This window comes from Hevea brasiliensis, chromosome 12, assembly GCF_030052815.1.
Source record: "Hevea brasiliensis isolate MT/VB/25A 57/8 chromosome 12, ASM3005281v1, whole genome shotgun sequence".
Taxonomy (NCBI): domain Eukaryota; kingdom Viridiplantae; phylum Streptophyta; class Magnoliopsida; order Malpighiales; family Euphorbiaceae; genus Hevea; species Hevea brasiliensis.
Window position 1 is genome coordinate 35,450,975 of NC_079504.1, and position 19,448 is coordinate 35,470,422.

At 34.7% G+C, this 19,448-nt stretch overlaps 1 protein-coding gene across 4 annotated transcripts; it reads left to right on the forward strand.

The window, feature by feature from the left end:
- Nucleotides 1-15,395: 15,395 nt before the first annotated feature.
- Nucleotides 15,396-19,228, forward strand: LOC110656149 (disease resistance protein RPM1-like). Of its 4 annotated transcripts, XM_058131475.1 has the most exons (4): nt 15,396-15,528; nt 16,204-18,640; nt 18,755-18,965; nt 19,093-19,228. In XM_058131475.1, the coding sequence occupies exons 2-4, from the start codon at nt 16,256-16,258 to the stop codon at nt 19,134-19,136; spliced, it is 2,640 nt and encodes an 879-aa protein (XP_057987458.1). In that variant the 5' UTR covers nt 15,396-15,528; nt 16,204-16,255; the 3' UTR covers nt 19,137-19,228. The 4 variants fall into 4 exon arrangements, with proteins under 4 accessions (XP_057987458.1, XP_057987457.1, XP_057987459.1 ...); XM_058131474.1 differs by having other exon boundaries at nt 16,204-18,965; XM_058131476.1 differs by lacking the exon at nt 19,093-19,228 and having other exon boundaries at nt 18,741-18,955.
- The last annotated feature ends 220 nt before the right edge of the window (nt 19,229-19,448 follow it).

A 19,448-nucleotide genomic window follows, 5' to 3' on the forward strand; every position in this document is an offset into this window, starting at 1 on the left:
AAGTCAATGGACTTTGAAAATCGACCCCCCAGCCGACATTCTTCGGTTACAAGTGACTCGGTCATGAAAAGCTATCGACACCATATTTCGGCCGAGAACCGAAGTCAATGGACTTTGAAAATTGACCCTCAGCCGACATTCTTCGGTTGCAAGTGACTCGGTCATGAAATAAACCGATCCCACATTTAGTCGATTGTTTTCCGATCTCTCGTCAAAGGAGATCGAACCAATATCAGGTCTCCATGCCATCCAATCTTATTTCTGATCTCTATTTACAAATATAGTTGAAAGTCGTTTAGCTAACACTAAGATCGGGTTCCTCACTTGTATGTCTTAGACATTCCTTAAAACAAAGTTAAGGTTTTAGTCCGACTTAATGGTGATTCCGATCTTAAGAATTCAAATTAAGCCTTTCCAATTTTAAGGTTCTAAAGTTCTACCCGGTGTTTGGTCTCGGCTTAGGCCGATCTCATGCTTACAATGTTTTTTCGACCTCTTATACTTAGATTAATAGTCGCTTTTAAGTTTGATGTTCTAATGTGTTCAAACAATCAAGCACTCATACAATTTGGACACTTTCCGATCTCATCAAGAAATTGAACAAAAGGGATTTCATTTCATCTTAAAATAAAAGTTACAAGTCATTCGGCTGGAGAGTCACCCCCAGCCTGTTCTCCAGGTACATTGTCATTTCGCTCATCCTCTCTCTCTCTTTCGGTTTCCTCCTCGCTCCCCTCTTCGTCTCTAGGAGCAAGATCCACCATCCAGGAGAAGTCTTCCCCAGGATAACGCCTCTCGAGCTCGGCCAAAAGATCGCTGTGTGCATTCACGTAAGCACCAGCTTCCCTCGTCACAGCCTCTTCTTCTTTCGCTTTGAGTTCTTCGGTAAGGCGAGCGACGTCGGCAGTTCGGAGCGCCCGAGCTTCTCCAAGTTCACGAGCCTGTTCGGCCAACTTAGCCTCGTAGGATTTCATCCGACCTTCGATTTCAGCAATATAGTCCTGGGAGGACGAAAGTTGGGCTCGGGCGGAAGCTGCGTCCTGGACCGCCTTCAGAATTTTCTGCCTCAGAAGATGAGCTTTTTCCCTGATTATATGCTGATTCACCAGGCTCTCTACACTTAAACTCATCGTCTGAGCCAGGAAATCGTCAATACTATCTGGGGTCAGCCTGTTCCGGTCCTCCTGGAGGCATATGGTAGCACCCAGAACTTTGGCCAAGCCTGGATTCTCCTCAATTGATTGGTTCTTCTCTAGAGAGTGAATGAGGACCTAGGCACCATGAGAAAGGGTCCTCACAGTAGGTTGGGAAGATCCCCTTCCGCACTTGAAGAAACAGGTGGAGGTGGTGGTTCTTTTTGTCGAGGAGGGGAAGGAGCTACCTCTACTTTTGGGATCGGTTGTCCCGAAGGTCGGGACGAGTCTCCCGGCACTTCTCCCGAATCTCGCCTTGGCGTCTGTGATGCCGCGGTGATCTTCATTTCTCATACCTTTCTGGAGACTTCTCTTTTTCACTTGCGGCTCTCCTTCGCGCCTTCGCCTCCAGCCATTTCTACACAGAAAAACAGTTAGTGAGATTACCTAAGTCGGGAGACTAAAGATTTAGGTTATACCGATCCCGGGTCTGAGGTCAGAGAGCTACAGTTCATAATCTTCATTGGCGATTATCTGCATCAACCACCATCTCAGTTCGGCCATAACGGCGTATAAGCATGAATATTTGTGAGTGGCCGCCTGATCCTTTAATTTCATTACCATGGCACCCTCGTCCCTACTCAGGGCGATCTTCTTTGGAATTGATGGGACCAGATATTGCCAACTACAGAGGAAACCCTCAAAACCATTTGGAATCTTGCTCCTCAACATAAAGAAGCGATTCTTCCAATTCTTCAGTGAAGAGGGGAGGTCGGTAAAAAGCCCGCAGTGCTGTTTGGCTTGGAAGAACCAGTATTCGTCGTCCTTTCGACGAGTGAGCCTATACAACTCGGCAAAAACCTTCGCTATAGGCTCGAGCTTCTTGGCCCGGCATAAGCCTCTAAAAGCCACTAGAATTCACCATGAGTTCGGATGCACTTGAGCTATACATACGTGGTGGAACTTCAGAATGTCCTTAATGAAGTCATCAAGGGGGAACCGAAGCCCGACTTTTAATTACTCTTCATACACCATGATCGCATCATTTTTTTCAAAGAAGTGATCGGCTTGGAGATCGCCATGGCATCTGATAAGCTCGTAAGAGTCGGTCCGAAGGTTTTACTCTTGACTAATGGATTACAGATCGATTTCCTAGAGGATTGACGGCAACTCATCCACGGGAAGATTTTCTCTCCCAGAGGAAGATGTCTGTCTTGATTGGGCCGCTCGACCGTGGGCTGAAGCAGAGGTCGTAGGAGGCTCAGGTCACCCACTTGGCCTGACCACCTCAACTTCGTCCGACGTCCATGAGATATGGACGGAGGGGGGGCTCGCCGCTCTCTGACCCTCGGCGCTGCTCATTTTCACAGAAAAACAAAAGAGGTTTAACTAAGAAAAGGATCAAAACCCTTATCGAAATGTGATCGATGCCGAAAAAAACTTGAAGAAACGAGAGAATGTTGAAGTTGCTAGTAGAGTGCTGAAAGTAACATAGGGGAGCAACTGATGGACCCTTCCCCTATTTATACCCGTTTGAGCATTCAATGCTCACAGAGTCCCAAGCAACGCATCGGTTAGCGGAATCAGCCCGCTTTCCTAACACGTCACGGGAAGGTTCCAGAAATACAATAAATAAAATCGAATAAAATGAGATCAGTTAACTAGGGTTGTCGGATTGGGCAAATGTTCAGAGTCACAGATTGGCTAATGACGATTTAGTTAGAGATCAGATCGGATATGCATATCAGAGATTGGAAAAATAAACAATGCAATAATTAAATAATAACCTTCAAATAAAATTTCATTTCATTTCTAAAAGGTCAGATTACATCATTTGGGCGATCTCAAGAGATCGGATTACATCATAGAACCTTTAAAGATCAGATTACATCATTTGGGCGATCTCTAAAGATCAGCACTACATCTTACCTAGTAAGGACCTATGTCAAAGCCTAGTCTTGTGGCTGAATCAAAAGATGTGTTTGATCAGAAAGCCAGCCACAAGTATTGGATAGATGTGCAGCTCAGATGGGGTGACTATGACTCTCATGATGGTGAGCGGAGTCATCATCGATGTCATCGACCAGAACCGAGCTGCAGTCGGGACGCCTGATGTGGTGAGGAGCCAAATGAACTTCAAGAGGCGGTCACCGACATTAAGGTTGAAAATAGCAGTCCTCTTGCCCGAGATCGGTTCACCGATTATATCGATAGACCGATTCGAGATCAGCACGATAATTGTTTTCAATCCTGATCGGCAAATTAGTCCGGTTCCTTCACTGTCATCAGATACGGTTCTCATGATTCTCCGATCACCAGGATCATAAATTTTCAGGTGAGGGACAAAGAAAACAGTCAGAAAAATATCAAAAACAGTTACCATAGTCATAATTGTTACCGGAGAAGCTAGAACAGGAGAAATGGAAAAATGGAAGGAGAAGAAATGAAGTGCGGAGGAGTTTCCTCACTGGTGCATATATATAAGGCCTAAGCATTTATTGCCTACGGAACCGAAGCGGATGCATCGGTAACCGAAAAATTAATTGCTTTGACTAAGGCAGGTCAGATAAAGGGGAAAGTTCTAGAATGGGAGAGATCGAGAAGCGATGAGGGACCAAATATAAGAAAGATCGGAAAGGAAGAGGGTCATAATTGAGAGATCAGAAACAATAGAGATCGGAAAGCACGAAGAGGATGAGATGTCTTCCAATAACTCTCTACATAATCAGAGCCGAGGTAGTTAAAGCGTTGCAGGCGTGATCAAATCTTCATCGCACGCCTCATTTGCAAAATCGCCCACATTGCTGACAGACGCCAAGACAGTTATGGCAGTCCTGTGCATCTCAATCTCCACCGTTGATCTTACTTGTAAGGATGAACCCGGAGCCCTTGGATCAAAAAGTAGACGACAGGACCGGCGCCTTTTATTCCCTGCCTTCGGATCCGTCTTGACAAGAAAGACTCAGAGCTGTTGGATTAAAAAAAAGAGAAAGGACAGATATTCTGAATAGGATCTCAGCTGTCCATTTTGATTCTCTTTAATTCTCAGACATCAGATCATGTCCTTTTAAATCCAAACCTTTCGTCTCCCTAGAAAAGATCCTGACCCTTCATTAGGAGCACCCGTTCCCTATAAATACATGCATGCAATACTGTAGAAAAAAGGAGGGAGTGGTGGTGATTATAGTGGAAAGGCTCTGAAATTTAATTCAGTCTTACTACTTTGTCATTCTGAGCTTGCATAAAATTGAGAAACTTCAGAAACTAGTTTTCTTAAGTATCTCCATTGAAAGAGTTTTTGAACCCTGAAATCCTTCATTTTCAGCCTGTTCATCACTCTGCTATATCATTTCTGTTCAGTCTCGTCTTCATCACCCCAACATCAGCATATTATTCTCTCGGCTCGATCTCATTTTGACCCGATTTTCGTTGCTTCAACTCAACTGCATTCTAACCCGGTTCTTGCAATTTCGAAGTAAGCATTGGTCCCTGTACCACCAGCTTTCAACTCCACAATATTTGTGATCTCCGGAGTCGGTTTGATAGCCTCGACTTCACACAGGTAAGTGTCTAGACTGTCGCTTTGCCAAACGCTCGTGTTTTACTTTCTCTGCTTTTATTCACAAAATTTTCATTATGTTTAGTTATACTAAAGATCCCCACGTGGAGCCTTTAGGCCGATAGTTATTCTCTTGAGTTTACTTTTTCTATTCATCAGTTCACGTTATTTATTTGTTCTTAGTTTTTATTTCCTTCGAATATAGGTGTTCCGATTGCGGGTAACTTATAGGTAATTTAATAAAATGTTAGTAGCAGTATCCTAATGTGAAAGTTTCTTTTGAATAAATAAAAATAATAAAAGAATGAATAGGGAATCAGAGGAAAAGTTATGAGGTCGGGCTACTAAGTGAGTCTAGGAAATAGCATAATAGAGCGGGAATCGAGAAAAGATTGGACCCCAGACTAACTGAAAAAGATCGGATATAGCCAGCCAAAGAGTTCGGACAAGGTAGTCATATACGAGATCGGTGAAAAGTTCGGTCTTATATCACTAACACTTAAAAAGGTCAGGGAAGAGTTCTTACCCTATCCTCATTCAAATTAAAACACAGAGATCGGGGGAGAGTTCTTACCTGATCCTCATTCAAATAAAAAACACGGAGATCGGAGGAGAGTTCTTATCTGAGATCCTTCTTTAAAATTTTTGAACCAAACACAGAGGTCAGGGAAGAGTTCTTACCCGATCCTCATTCAAATAAAAAAACACGGAGATCGGAGGAGAGTTCTTATCCGAGATCCTTCTTTAAAATTTTTGAACCAAACACAGAGGTCAGGGGAGAGTTCTTACCCGATCCTCATTCAAATAAAAAACACGGAGGTCGGAGGAGAGTTCTTATCCAAGATCCTTCTTTAAAATTTTTGAACCAAACACAGAGGTCGGGGGAGAATTCTTACCCGATCCTCATTCAAATAAAAAAAATGGAGATCGGAGGAGAGTTCTTATCCGAGATTCTTCATCAAAATTTAAACTAAACACTTTAAGAGATCGGGGGAGAGTTCTTACCTGATTCTCGTTTAAATCAAACAGGGAGATCGGAGGAGAGTTCTTATTCGAAATCTCTTGCTTACAACCCTTGATAAAACATATCCAGAGATCAAGAGAAGCTCCCCGCCCAAGCTCTCTTAGCAAAATCCAAACCAAGCGATACAACCCTAATACACGAGACAACTTCATTCAAACACCTATTCACTAAAGGGCCATCTCATGAACTCGTGCTCTTGGGCAACCCAAAATAAGTGAAATATCAAACATTCCTTTATTTTTGCACAAAGGATTAACATCATCACTATCCCAATCCACTAATTACCCTTTTAATTTATGAAAGAGCATAATATTAACTCTGTTTACCCTTATTGAGGGACGAGGCAGGGTGCCTAACACCTTTCCCGCTCGTATATGGACCCCAAACTTAGAATCTCTGTTTTCGAAGTGGTTTCTTTCTAATTTATTTTCACAAGTGCTTTTCTTTAATTTCCCTCAAAATTAAAGTGGCAACTCCTCACTTTTCCCACTTCGGTGAAGAGCTTCGTCCAGGCGACCGCAAAATACCTTGCGACACCTTTTCATATTATTCACAAAATATTAAAGTGTAATCCATACATTCATTCATATATAATTACAAGAGAGTACTTATGTATCTAGGCAAACATGCATAGTATTCTTTTACTTACACATTATACTATAATCCTTTGAAACCAAGCACAGTATCTAATATTTCATAAATTACATGTCCCCTATAGAAACTCAAGCACACAAAGTAACTTGCTAGACCTCTGCCTCTTGCTAACTCTTCCTGTAGATAACTCTAATCCAGTAACACTTTACCTAGGGTTAAGGGAAAGGGGTAAGCTTGGGGAAGCTTAGTGAGTAAACCAACCAAAAGTCATTTATCATACTATTCAATTCATACGTATGCAATGCATCATTCACATGAGTTTGCACATCATAAACAATTTACATAAGATAGACTTGTCGCCAATGATTTCCTATAACAAATTTGTCCGGCTCGTAAAGATGCTCCTCAAGACTTTCTCTTAAATAAATAACATAACCAATGTGTTTGGCTCATAAAGAAGCTCATCAGGTCTTCCTCTATTACAAATAGTGAGCTAGGGACTTATTAAGCCTCACCTAGTCTTACCACATAACATCATGCATGATCATAACATATAACATATTGGGAAAAATTGTGGGTCATCCAATATCTATCATGCATCAATAATAATTAAGCAATAATGCAGCTTATTCGTGTTCTAGATACACACAACCTAGTAATATCATGAAATACTGCATGTGAATGGTCATGAGTCTCATTATAATTAGAAGATTTGCATTCTTTAGGTTTGTATTACTTACATTTTATAGCCTATCAAACACCAAAATTGCAAACGGTAGCTAATTCTTTAATGTAGCCTCCTGGGTTCCTCACGTCCGACCCTATAAAAGATGGACCTTGAGTTATCTGAATCATCATGACTCTATACATGTGTCATACAACATATTCCATGCCTCTTTGGTGTTTAGAAACAAGTTTTTGAACCTTAAAATAAAAAGAGAAATAAGGTAGGCAGAAGCAACTTCCCAAAGTAAGGAACCTTAATTGCCCTTTTTCAGGCAGTAGCTACTTCGGCTATCAAAGTTTTGAACTTCAAAAACTCTCAAGAAGCAGCAGCTACTCCGACTACCGAAACAATGGTTTTCGGTAGCCAAACCTAGGAATTTCTAGAATTCTCAATTCAAATTTTACAAAAATTTCACAGGTTCAAAACACAACAGTCATGCTTAAAGCCTCAAAACTTAACTCAAACTTATATTTTCAAGCCATAAACTTATCAACCAATCCTATTCAATCCTAAAAAACAAGACGCATTTGAGAGCATCATCAATCCAAGCAAGATTGCAAAACTCCTTCTAATCTTCCAAAAACCATAAACTTAACTGTATCCAAAACATGCTACATCAACATAGTTATACATACTTCTCCTTTCCTATAAATCTTCAGGTTTAAAAAAAAAAAAGAATAAAGTGCATGCATGACCATTCTAAATCAAAAAGGAGAAGAAAAAGGATACTCCAAAATTTTATTTTAAAGGTTTAATCAGACTCATTTCTTACATGCAATTCATTCTACTCAACATTTCCCATTCAATTCCATAAAAACCATTTTGAAGATTCAGATGAGAGGAGGCAATACCTTTCTCCCTCAAATTTGAAATGAAGAAAATTGACAAAGAAAAGGGATCCAATTCAACCCTTGATGTTTGAACTTCCCAAGAAGATCTTCAAGCCTCAAAAACATGCAAGTTGCTAAGAATGATCAAACTTAGCTCTTTGCATGTAACAGTAAAAGGTAGAGAGAAAATCTGACAGTTAGAATAATTTTTTTTAAGTTTTGTCTAGTTAAAAGACTATTTATACTCCTGTTTATTGAGGGAACTTTTGGCTGCCGGAGTCCCCATTGCCTAGAAGAAAACTTTAATAGTAAATGGACATTCAGTTATCAAAAGTCTAACTTTCGATTGCCAAAGTCCATACTACACAAAAGGAACCTTATCTTTCACTTTCAAAAACAAACAAACAAATAAACACTTAAACTTTATAACATAACACTTGCAAACATAAAAAAAACTTACCACTATTTTCACTGTCTGTGAAATCCTAAGTTTCACCAGACTTTTCCATCAACAACAGGGATTTCGACATCGAAAAATGATGTATGTTACAATAAGAGAAAAAAAAAACTATAACTATTTAACTTATTAGTAATTTCTAATAAAAAAAATACTTATGTAATTTATTAAATAGTAAAAATATTATTTAATTTTTTTAAATAATATTAATATAATTATCATTAATATATATAATTGTAATTTTTATTAACTTATTATCAGTTTGATTAATGAGTCCACCCACGTACAATGGTTCCCTTCATGGTATTCAACTTTGTAGAGGTGCTCTGTAAATGTCTCATCTTCTGTTGTTGATGATTTTGTTCTTTTAATGCATGCTACACTCAATGAAACGAGTGATATTTCATGACTCCTAAACCAGAATGAGCAGTTTTCAGGTCAGAAGGTGAATTTGCATAAGTCAAAGGTTTCCTTCATCTTAAATGTTGACGAAATTAATCAACTTAATTTAATTGTTACACTTGGAGCGAAAAGGGTAACTCACCACGCTCAATATTTAGGTCTCCCAATTTTTGTAAGTCAATCCAAGAGAGTAATCTTCAATGGGATTAAGGTTTGGAATAAGCTTTAAGGTTGGAAGGAAAAAAATGTTGTTAAGCCTTGAGTTTCTTATTAAAACTATAGTCCAGGCAAGTTCAACATATGTAAAGCAATGTTTTCTATTATCCTCTGTCATGAGATTAAAGCCATGATTAGTCAATTAGGCAAAAGCATTGTGATAGGAAATTAATTTGTATAGTTGGAAACATTTGTGTTAGGCCAAAGATGAAGGGGGATTGAGCTTCCATGACTTTGAGAGCTTCAATCAAGCGTTGCTTGTCAATTAGGGATGATGGCTTGTAAGGAATCCTAATTCTCTTATGGCTCAATTGTTAAAGGCCAAGTATTATCCTAGATGCAATTTTTTGAAAGTAAGGTTGGGATTTATGCCTAGTTTCACATGGCGTAGTACTTTAGCAGGCATGGAAGTTTTATCCAATGGAGTTAGATTGCATACTGGGGATAGTTTCAATGAATATCTAGTACAATCAGTGGATTCTTCAACCTTATTCTTTTCAGATCATTACCCCTCAATGTGTCTTACCTCCAAATGCAAATGTTGTCGCTCTAATAGATGAGCAATCGAGATTTTGGAAATGGTATTTGATTTCACAGATTTTCCTTCTGGTGGATGACAATCGTATTCTTACTATCCCTTTGAGTTCAATAGGCATGCATGGAGGACAATTGGATTTGGCACTTTCATCCAAGTGGGGAGTATGTGGTGAAGAGTGGTTGTAAAGTGGCTTTTAAGTTGTTATATCTATCAGATGATGCTATGTTGTCCAACTTGTCTATGCCTAGAGTTTGGAAGTCATTATGGTAAATAAAGGTTCCTCCAACGTTGTGAATTTTCTACGAAGAGCTATTCATGATCTAGAGGGTGTTTGGTTTGGCTTATAAGTCGATTAAATCTACTTAAAAGTAGAAAATTACAAGTAAATTAGTATGTTATTTAGCTTATAAGTTAAAAAATCTATTTAAAATAAGTCAGAAGTCATAAGTATCACTTATTCACTTATTTTAAAACTACTTTTTGACACAATAAAAGACTATGTTATCTTAATAATTTTTAAAAATGTCAACACTGTTCTCATTTTAATAATTACAACGCTTAATTACATATTCTTTCTAGTAATTTTAATCAATTAAATTACTTTTAAGCACCTTTTAACCAAACACTTAAACTATTTAAAAGTTATTTTTAAATAATTTTGCCAAACAATTAATTACTTATTTTTAATTTGACTCATAATTAAGTTAAAATATGTATTTTGAGTCAAAAGTCAAAAGTAAGTAACCAAACCAAATACCCTCATAGTCCCTACTTGGCATGTTTTGAATTTGCAATTTAACTCTATTTCATCGACTTGTTGCTTTTGTTCTACCAATGAATCCTTAGTGCATTTGTGTCAAGATTGCCCTATGGTGAAAGAAGTGTGGAATACATGTTCACTTGCTTCTGTTGGTTCTATTTTGGGGTTTACTTTTAAGGCCATGAATTTGCTTGATCATCATACTCTACCAGAAATCTCTAAGTTCATTATTATTTGTTACAATACATGGTCCTTGAGAAACAAGTTTGTTTTTGAAAACAAAGCTTTTTCAGTTCAATCTATTAGAAAAACTGTTGATCATATATGCTCTCGAAAATGAATGGTCTTGTTACTAGTAATTTGGTTAGCTCTTCGAGGTTGGGTAATTTTGTTGCCCCTCTTCGTTGGTGTCCCCCTCAAGTGGGTGGTGTGAAAATGAAGGATAAATTTTGACAACTGTCCCTGAACTTATCTAGTTGTAACATTATGGTCCTTCAACTTAAAAATATAACATAAAACCCCATCAACTTTCAAATTTTGCATAGTAAAATCCCTTTAACCTCCAATTACCAGTTTTTCAGTTAGACGCTGACCTGGACAGTTCCAACATGGAGCTTAGTCAGTATTTCTCTTTTCTCTCTCAAGTCATGTGTAAATTGAATCATTCTTCTCTCTACAGACAGAATAATTTTTCATGCGTAAATAGAATAATTTTACACTTTGCATAAGAGAGGAGAGAAAAATGTTGACCAAGCGACATGCAGGAGCTATTCACATCAGTTTCTAACTGAAAAATCAGTAATTGAAAATCAGAAGGATTTTACTGTGTAAAATTTGAAAGTTTAGGGGGTTTTATGTTACATTTTAAAGTTAAAGGACTGTAGTGTTATAACTATATAAGTTCAAGGACAATTGTTGAAATTTATCTTGAAAATGAATGTTGATGTTGGTATTTTTGGTCCATCGCATATTAGGTTGCGTGTAATTTTTCGGGATGCCGAAGATTGTGTCCTACCCTATGAGTGCAAGTCTATTTATTGGCGAATAGGATTCATACATTTCTGAATCTTTGGCAATTATTTATGGCCTAAAGCTTGTATTGGATTTTTTTTTCCTCCATTGTTGCTGAATCAGACTTCAAATATGCTGTTGATAAGTTGCAGGCAGGCATAAGTTGGCAAAATGGCCTTGAGGTTTGTTTGTATGATTGCTTGGCGCTCGATAGATGCTTTGGTCAGTGCCTGTGGTCCTTCACTCCTCAATAGTTCAACAAACCAACGCATTTCCCTGCTAAACATGCTGTTCATTCTGATGTTGAGCCTGTGTGGGTTGAGGACTGTCTTGAGCTTTTATCTTCTTTTATTGCTGCTGATGTAATCTCTTCTTCTTAAAGAAATTTCACTGCTAATTTAATTATTTACTCATATCAAATACAAAATTCATTTCATTTGAAATTAATTCCATATTTAATATACTAAATATAGGAATTCATTTGTACATAAATTCTATTGTGAAATTCATTTGCAATAAAATGAATTTTATCATAAAATTGAACCAACCAGGACCTTAATAATATATGTATTTTTAATTATTGGTGTATCTAAGTTTTAAATTATAAGAAGAGAAGCTAAGAATAGAGATCTTACAACTACCTCTAATGACTTGTTAACAAGGTTCTAACTGATTACAGTGTATTAGTCCACGTACTACTTCAGTATTTCTTCCCCCTTAATTTATTTATGTGTTATTCAAAACGGTATTGTATCTGTTCACACTTATATCATCCTTCTTCATGCAAGGCTCAAAAATCGTGGCCGCGAAACCTCCTCAACGGACCATTGGCGGAGACTTTCCTACATCATGCGAAAAGCTTCATGGCAAGAAGTACTTTGCGCATAACATTTAAAAGCCTGTTTGGCATTGCTGTTAGTTGTTGAGAAAATCACTTTTTGAAATATATTAGTTAGAAATTATTAAAAATAATTAAAAATTAAATTTAATAAATTTTAATTATAAGAATACTAAAATAACAAAATAGTTTTTTTCAAACAGCTTTTTTCAACAGTATCTAAAATGGTATTTTTATTCAGAAAAATAATTTTGACCTTCCAAACTCAATGTCAAACAGGCTGAAAAAATGATAGAGAGAAAGTTTCATAATATAACCAATTCTAATAATTTAGTACATTTTTTTTTTAAAGTGCCACTGAGTTTTGGCAGAAGCTACATATTGAAGACTCATTAACATTTCAAAGTCTTTGGCTAAGCATATTATTAAATTTTCAATGTCTGCTCAACCACTTTGTGTCAACAAAGTTGTTATGCCTCTCTGGTATATTTTAATGATCAATTTGAAAATCATTTACTGGTTATAGGACCACAATCACACAAAGCACAATTAGTTGAATTTTACAGCTACGCTATTTTGGGGTGGTATTTGAATCAACCTGCAATTTGAATTGCTTACTCACGAAGGCAACTTATATTCATTAGCAATAATGTAGTCCAAAAAAATCCCTAACTTTGAGGTTATTCACTAGTGGCAAATCTAGAAAAAAAATTTTTTGAGTCAATATATTAAAAAAAAAAAAATGGAGTGCAATTGTGAAAAGGTAAAGCTTGAGATTTTTTAGACATTTTCCCGATATAGTAAAATTTGTAAAAATTAATGGTGGAATAGACAATAAGCTATAATTATAATAAAATTAATAATTTATGATATTTTTATTAAAAACTATTTAAGATAATGTTTGGTATAAATAAATTTTGTAAAATTTTTTGAAATTCATTTGTGAATATAAAATTTTAGTATTTGGTTTAAATGAAAATTCATTTCAAATTCTTAATAATCAATTCCATAGAATTTATTACAACTAAATCAAATTCTATCAAAATTAATAGATTTTGCAAATGAATTCCAAACTTAAAATCACATATATTTCAAATAGCAAATTATCTTTTATTATTTATTATTTTATTTATTCTAAATATAAAATTTATTTCATTTAAAATGAATTCTATATTTAATATAAAATATATTAAATAAAAAATTTTATTCATAAATAAATTTTATCATGAATTTATTTACAAATGAAATGAATTTTAACATAAAATTGAATCAAATAGGGTTTAAAATATAATAGTAAAAAATAGCAAAATTTAGGATTTTTTTGACATTATCCGAACATGAAGTAAGAAATTATTTGGAGGTGCAGATAAGCCTTTGCTATCATATGGGCAAATTAAATCTTTGTTTACAGTAATATTAAAGTAATGGATACATCTCACGTTCTGCAATGCCAAAAAGTCATTGTGTCAGTTTTTTTATTTTTTATTTTTTATTTTTATATAATTCTTGTCATTGTAAGAAGGAAGACAAGGCGTAAAATTTATATTATTTAAATTTAATTAATATATATAATATTTAAATTTATTTTAAATTTTAATTTAATCAGTTTTTTTTTATTTATATTTTTATTTTTATATAATTCTTGTCATTGTGAGAAGGAAGACAAGGTGTAACTCCCCTAGATTTTCAGCCAAGATGGGCGCTTGTATGTATATATATATTTGGAAAAAAAAATTATAATTCGACCTTAAATGTTATTTTATATTTTTTAATTTTTATTTATTATTAAAAATTTTTAAATTATAGTTTAATTTAAAAAAACTTCTTTAACTTATTATAAGAGATTTTTAAATTAAAATGCCTTTCTAAATTATAACTTGACATTTATAAATATAATTTTAATACTTTATTAATGAAAATAAATCATCTTTCCTTGTAGTAGGTGAACTAGTGTAATAATATTAATATTTTTATAATAAATTTAAATGATAATTAAAAAGATAATGTAAGAGTAAATGTAGTAAAAAGGTAATTTTATTATTTTTTAACTTAACAACTTATTATAAGTTTGCTAGAGAGAGTTTTGTGAAATAATATTAATAGATAGAGAGCAGTAATGGAAAGAGAGTACATTAATTATAAAAGATTTCTTTGGTTATTTAAAATTAAAAAAAAACCGGTTATTATCTGAAAAAATATTTTATTTTGCAAAAATCATCTCTGAATAAAAAATTTTAATTATCTCTGTTTGTTTTTGTTTTTATAAAAAATTATGTTATACTTATTTTATAATTCTTATTAATAAATTGTCAAATTTTATGGCTCACATCAATTAGGAAAAAAATCATATTTAATTTGTGACTTAAATTTTAAATATAATTTTATGAATTTAAAATTATAATTTAATTTGGAAAGTATGTGATGCAATTTAAATATAATATTTTGCAAAATTTGTGAATATAAACAAGATGAAATCCTTAAAATTAAACAAAGCTTAATCTAAAACTCCAAAATAAACAAGATTCAATTCAAAATTCTAATAATAAAATAAAGTAAAATATAACTTTATTAAAGAAAAAAAAATTATGATAACGTTTAATAAAATTTATAAAATTTTAAATTCTAATCAAAGTAGAAAATAATTTAAAAGGTCTAAAATAAATGAAATAAAATTTAAAAACCCTAGATAAATTAAGAAATAAAAATAAAAGATCAACTAAAACTAGAAATCCTTCACAAAATAGAAATCCGATATGGGTTGGTTGTGTCAGGTAGCTATTGCCTAGGTAAGATACTCGTAAAATTTATATTATTTAAATTTAAATTTAATTAATATTTATAATATTTAAATTTATTTTAATTTTAATTAAAATTTATTTTATATTACTTAAATTTATCTCAAATTTAATTACTATATAAATAATATATTATCATCCATTAAATCGAAAAATAATCTTGAGTCCAATCATATATTATCAAAACTTATTTTATTAAAACGCAGTCAAATCCAACCTATTACTCTTCCTACAGACAAGCCATGTATTTTACCAAACTAGAGACTTCCCCATTATCCGTAAAGTTTCAGATTATATTTTTTTATTATAGTAATTTCTTTTATGGTACCTTATTTATGAATATAAATTTTATTAAGAAATTACAAAGTTTTATAAATTTTATTTTTTTATATTATATTTATGCAATTACATATTTACCCTAAAATGGCATACGTGCCATCTACGGTTCTTATATAATTTGGTGGGCGTATTATCAGCCGCACATTCAGTTGCCAATAAAGTCAACTTCACTTCCTCTCCACTTTCATTAATATATAATTTTGGTTGGTTTGTTAAGTAGCTGTGCAAAAACAGCATCCCCTTGTACGCAGCTGCTACTACAATTCCTCCAGATTGGCCGGAAGCGTTCCTTCTTCTCTCCTAAGGTTTTCCCTTATAACTGAAAACTGATAAATTTAACAGAAAGTCCTCCAATTTTGCTCAATTTTCTTATCTAGTCTTCTACTTATCAACAAGTGAAGTGTGTGTGTATAGATATATCGTTGGCTTAAGATAATTCTTTTCTGGCTGAAATTTATCACAAATGCATGCCAGAATTGGCTTATTCACTACTTAATAATTTAGATTTATGACTATATGGTAGATGTTTTGATTGATCGATGCATGGTGTGGATGATATTGTTCTTTTTATTTTTTTGTTTGAAAGCATGCTGTATTTTTTTCTCTCTTAATGTTGAATTCCCTTTGCTAATATGTAAATTTTCAATTAAAAAATTTCAAATTTTTTTTAATTACAAATTTAATAACAATTATAATACCAAAAAAAACTCGAATTTGCTTCTTATTATCTTATTTTTCCTTATCACGAATGAACTAATTTGCTTCTTGTTTTGCTTGTATTTATCTTATTTTCCCTCCCATGAGAATAACGCACTATGATAAAATATTAATGCATTTTATATGAATTTTTAATATTGAAAATATTAATTAATGTGCTATATTTTCAAATTTAATGGAAAAAAGTGAGAAACTTAAAATTATTGCTTTATATTTATTTATTTATTTAAGACATGAACTAATAGTAATAGTGCTAAATGCAGTGACATAATTAACCAAAGAAGCGCAGAAAACAAGTGAACATATTAGGCCAAAATGGCCTCAGCTGCTGTTGACCACGTGATTGGACTAATAGTGTCTACTGTTCAGAATGAAGCAACATTATCAGTAGGCATCAACGATGAGCTTGACGAAATTAAGAGAGAACTAGTAAGCATGAAATCCTTTCTACATGATGCTGAGAGAAAGCGAGTCATGTCAGAAGTAATGAAGACATGGGTTGCAGATGTGAGGGACATTGCAGACCAAATTGAAGACCTCATTGATGAGTACATGTATTACGTGTATCGACAACAACATTTCACAAAACTCCATCGAATTTTTCGCACTCCAAAAACTCGTTTGGAGACGCGTCAAATTGCCTCTAAGCTGCAACAGATCAATAAAACCATCAAAGGGATGGATGAGAGGAGACAGAGATATGGTATTGATCGTATAGAAGGCACCAATGACCACTACAATTTTCCATTGTACCAAAGGGATTTAGCTCTTTTTATGAAAGAAGATGATGTTGTAGGGTTTGTAGATGAAAGTCGGCTGTTGAAAACATGGTTAATGGATAAAGAAGAACATCGAACTCTCATTTCAACGGTTGGAATGGGGGGATCTGGTAAGACAACGCTAGTTGCCAAGACCTACAATGATGAAACTGTGAAATCCTATTTTGAATGTTGTGCATGGATTACCGTCTCTCAGACATATACGAGAGATGATTTACTCAGAAGTTTAATCAAAGAATTCCACCAGTCAAGGAAGGAAGAAGTTCCTAATGATTTGGGAACAAAGGACTTTAAAGACCTCGTAGGCATTCTTATTGGGTATTTGGAGCAGAAAAAATACCTAGTTGTCTTGGATGATGTGTGGGATACAAATTTATGGGAGGCAATAAAGGTATCACTTCCAAATAATCAGTTCGGAAGTCGGATAATGCTTACAACTCGAAAAGAAGATGTGGGATCTTATTCTTCTGATGTTAGAAGTCACATTCTCACTATTAAACCGCTGAAGGAAAAAGAAGCTTGGGATCTCTTTTGCATGAAAGCATTCTCAAGTTGTCCTGGTAATTCTTGTCCAAAAGAACTTGAACCTTGGGCATTAGAACTGGTGAGAAAATGTAAGGGCCTACCTCTTGCAGTTGTGGCTTTGGGCGGTCTCCTGTCTTCCAAAAAGTCAATAACAGAATGGAGTAGTGTTTGTGACAACTTGAACTGGCAGCTAAATAATAATCAGATGTTGGAAGTAGTCAAGAGCATTTTGTTGCTTAGTTTCAGTGACTTGCCATCCCCACTTAAGCATTGTTTCCTCTATTGTTGCCTTTTTCCAGAAGACTATGAAATTAGACGTAAAAGGCTCATTAAACTATGGATAGCGGAAGGATTTGTTCAGCAAGTTGACAGGACTGCACCAAAAGAAGTGGCAGAAAGCTATCTCATGGAACTCATACTTCGAAGCATGCTTCAAGTTGTCAGGCGAAATGAATTTGGGAGACCAAAACGTTGCAAGATGCATGATCTTTTGCGTGAGATTGGTCTATCAATATCAGAGAAAGAGAAGTTTGGTGTTGTATATGATGGAAAAGTTGAGATTGGAGAATGCGAATCTCATCAAGCTCGCCGCTTGTCTATTCAAACAACTAAAGGGGATCTTCAATCATATAGCAGTATCACACGACTTCGTTCACTTTTTGTATTTGTGAATGGTTCTGTGTCTTTCTCAAATACATTGCTGTCAAAATTCAAATTATTGAGGACTTTGGATTTGGAAAATGCCGCAATTGATGTATTGCCAGAAGAGCTGGGGACTCTATTCAACTTAAGGTACTTGAACTTGAGAGGGACTCCAATGGCAGAGCTTCCAAAATCTATTGGAGAACTCCGAAACCTCGAGCTGTTAGACATTAGTGAAACAAATATAAAAGAACTTCCGAGTGAAGTAGCTAAGTTGCAGAACTTGCGCCATCTAAATATGTGGAGTAAGTTTATTGCGGACATCCATAATTTTGAACTTGTCAGGGGGATGCAGGTACCATTTGAAATTAGCAAATTGAAGAAATTGCAAGTCATGGCAAACATTGAAGCCGAAGGCAACATAATAAAGCAACTTAGAAGTATGACCCAAGTAAGCAGAATGGGCATTTCAAATTTGAAAGAAGCAGATGAACAGAACATGTGCTCTTCAATCCAGAACTTGAAACTACTGCACCACTTGTGTCTAATGGTGAATAATGAAACGGAGTTCCTTCGAGTGGATGCATTGAGAACACCCCCACCCCAACTTCAGAAGCTTTTTTTGTTTGGGAAACTAGAAAATGTACCGCATTGGTTTTGCTCACTTCAAAACCTAACATATTTGTGGTTGCATTGGTCTAGATTGAAGGATGATCCACTCCCCCACATTGCAGCACTGCCCAATTTAAGAAAGGTTATTCTAGTTAATTCCTTTGTTGAAGAAAATCTACATTTCTGCAGTGGCTTTGCTAAGCTTAAAATATTATGGTTATTAGTTTTCCCTCAACTGACAGGAATTACTATACAGAAGGGGGTTATGCCAGATATCCAAGAATTGTGGATCGATTCCTGCTTGATGTTAAATGCAGTGCCTTATGGTATTGAATCCCTAACCAATCTTCAATCTCTGCTTTTGACAAACTGTTCTGCAAGTCTTATAGGACGCGTAAATGATGTGGAAAGCAAAGATCGTTCAAAGGTGCTGCACATCCCAAATATCAAGTGTTTTAAGCGTAGAGGTGAGCTTCCATAGTCAACACAAACTAATACACAAAATTCTAATAAAAGAAAGTTTGTCCTTATTATAACAATTTGCAATAAAATTTATTTCTTCTAAATAAATTGCTCTCCCACTTGCTCTTGCAGCTAAATTATCATATAGATTCAGCCCAGAAGTCAAGAAAGAATGAGCATATTTATATTCAAGAATATTTCCGTTGTAATAAAATTAAATGAAGCATTGTATAATTTAGTAGACCTGCAACTGGTGATTTTGGGTGTGACATTAGCATTGTACTATATATATATATATCAAAGTTTTGCATCCCAATATAATATTCTAGTAGTTGTAATTCTCTCTTTTCTTTTAAAATTAATTAGTTAAATTCAAGTAATTGCGATTCTTTCATTTTTTTTTTAAGGTTAAATTTTAATTTTCAGTAAGAATTATTTTCTTTAGCTGCGAATTTGAATGAACTCGTCCAGCTATATTGTATATGTCA

Excerpts from the sequence above, each read along its gene's own strand:
- LOC110656149 (XM_058131474.1), top strand. The coding sequence starts at position 16,256 with ATGGCCTCAGCTGCTGTTGACCACGTGATTGGACTAATAGTGTCTACT. Across the intron at positions 18,966-19,092 it reads CAAGTGTTTTAAGCGTAGAG|CTAAATTATCATATAGATTC; the intron begins GTGAGCTTCCAT and ends TTGCTCTTGCAG.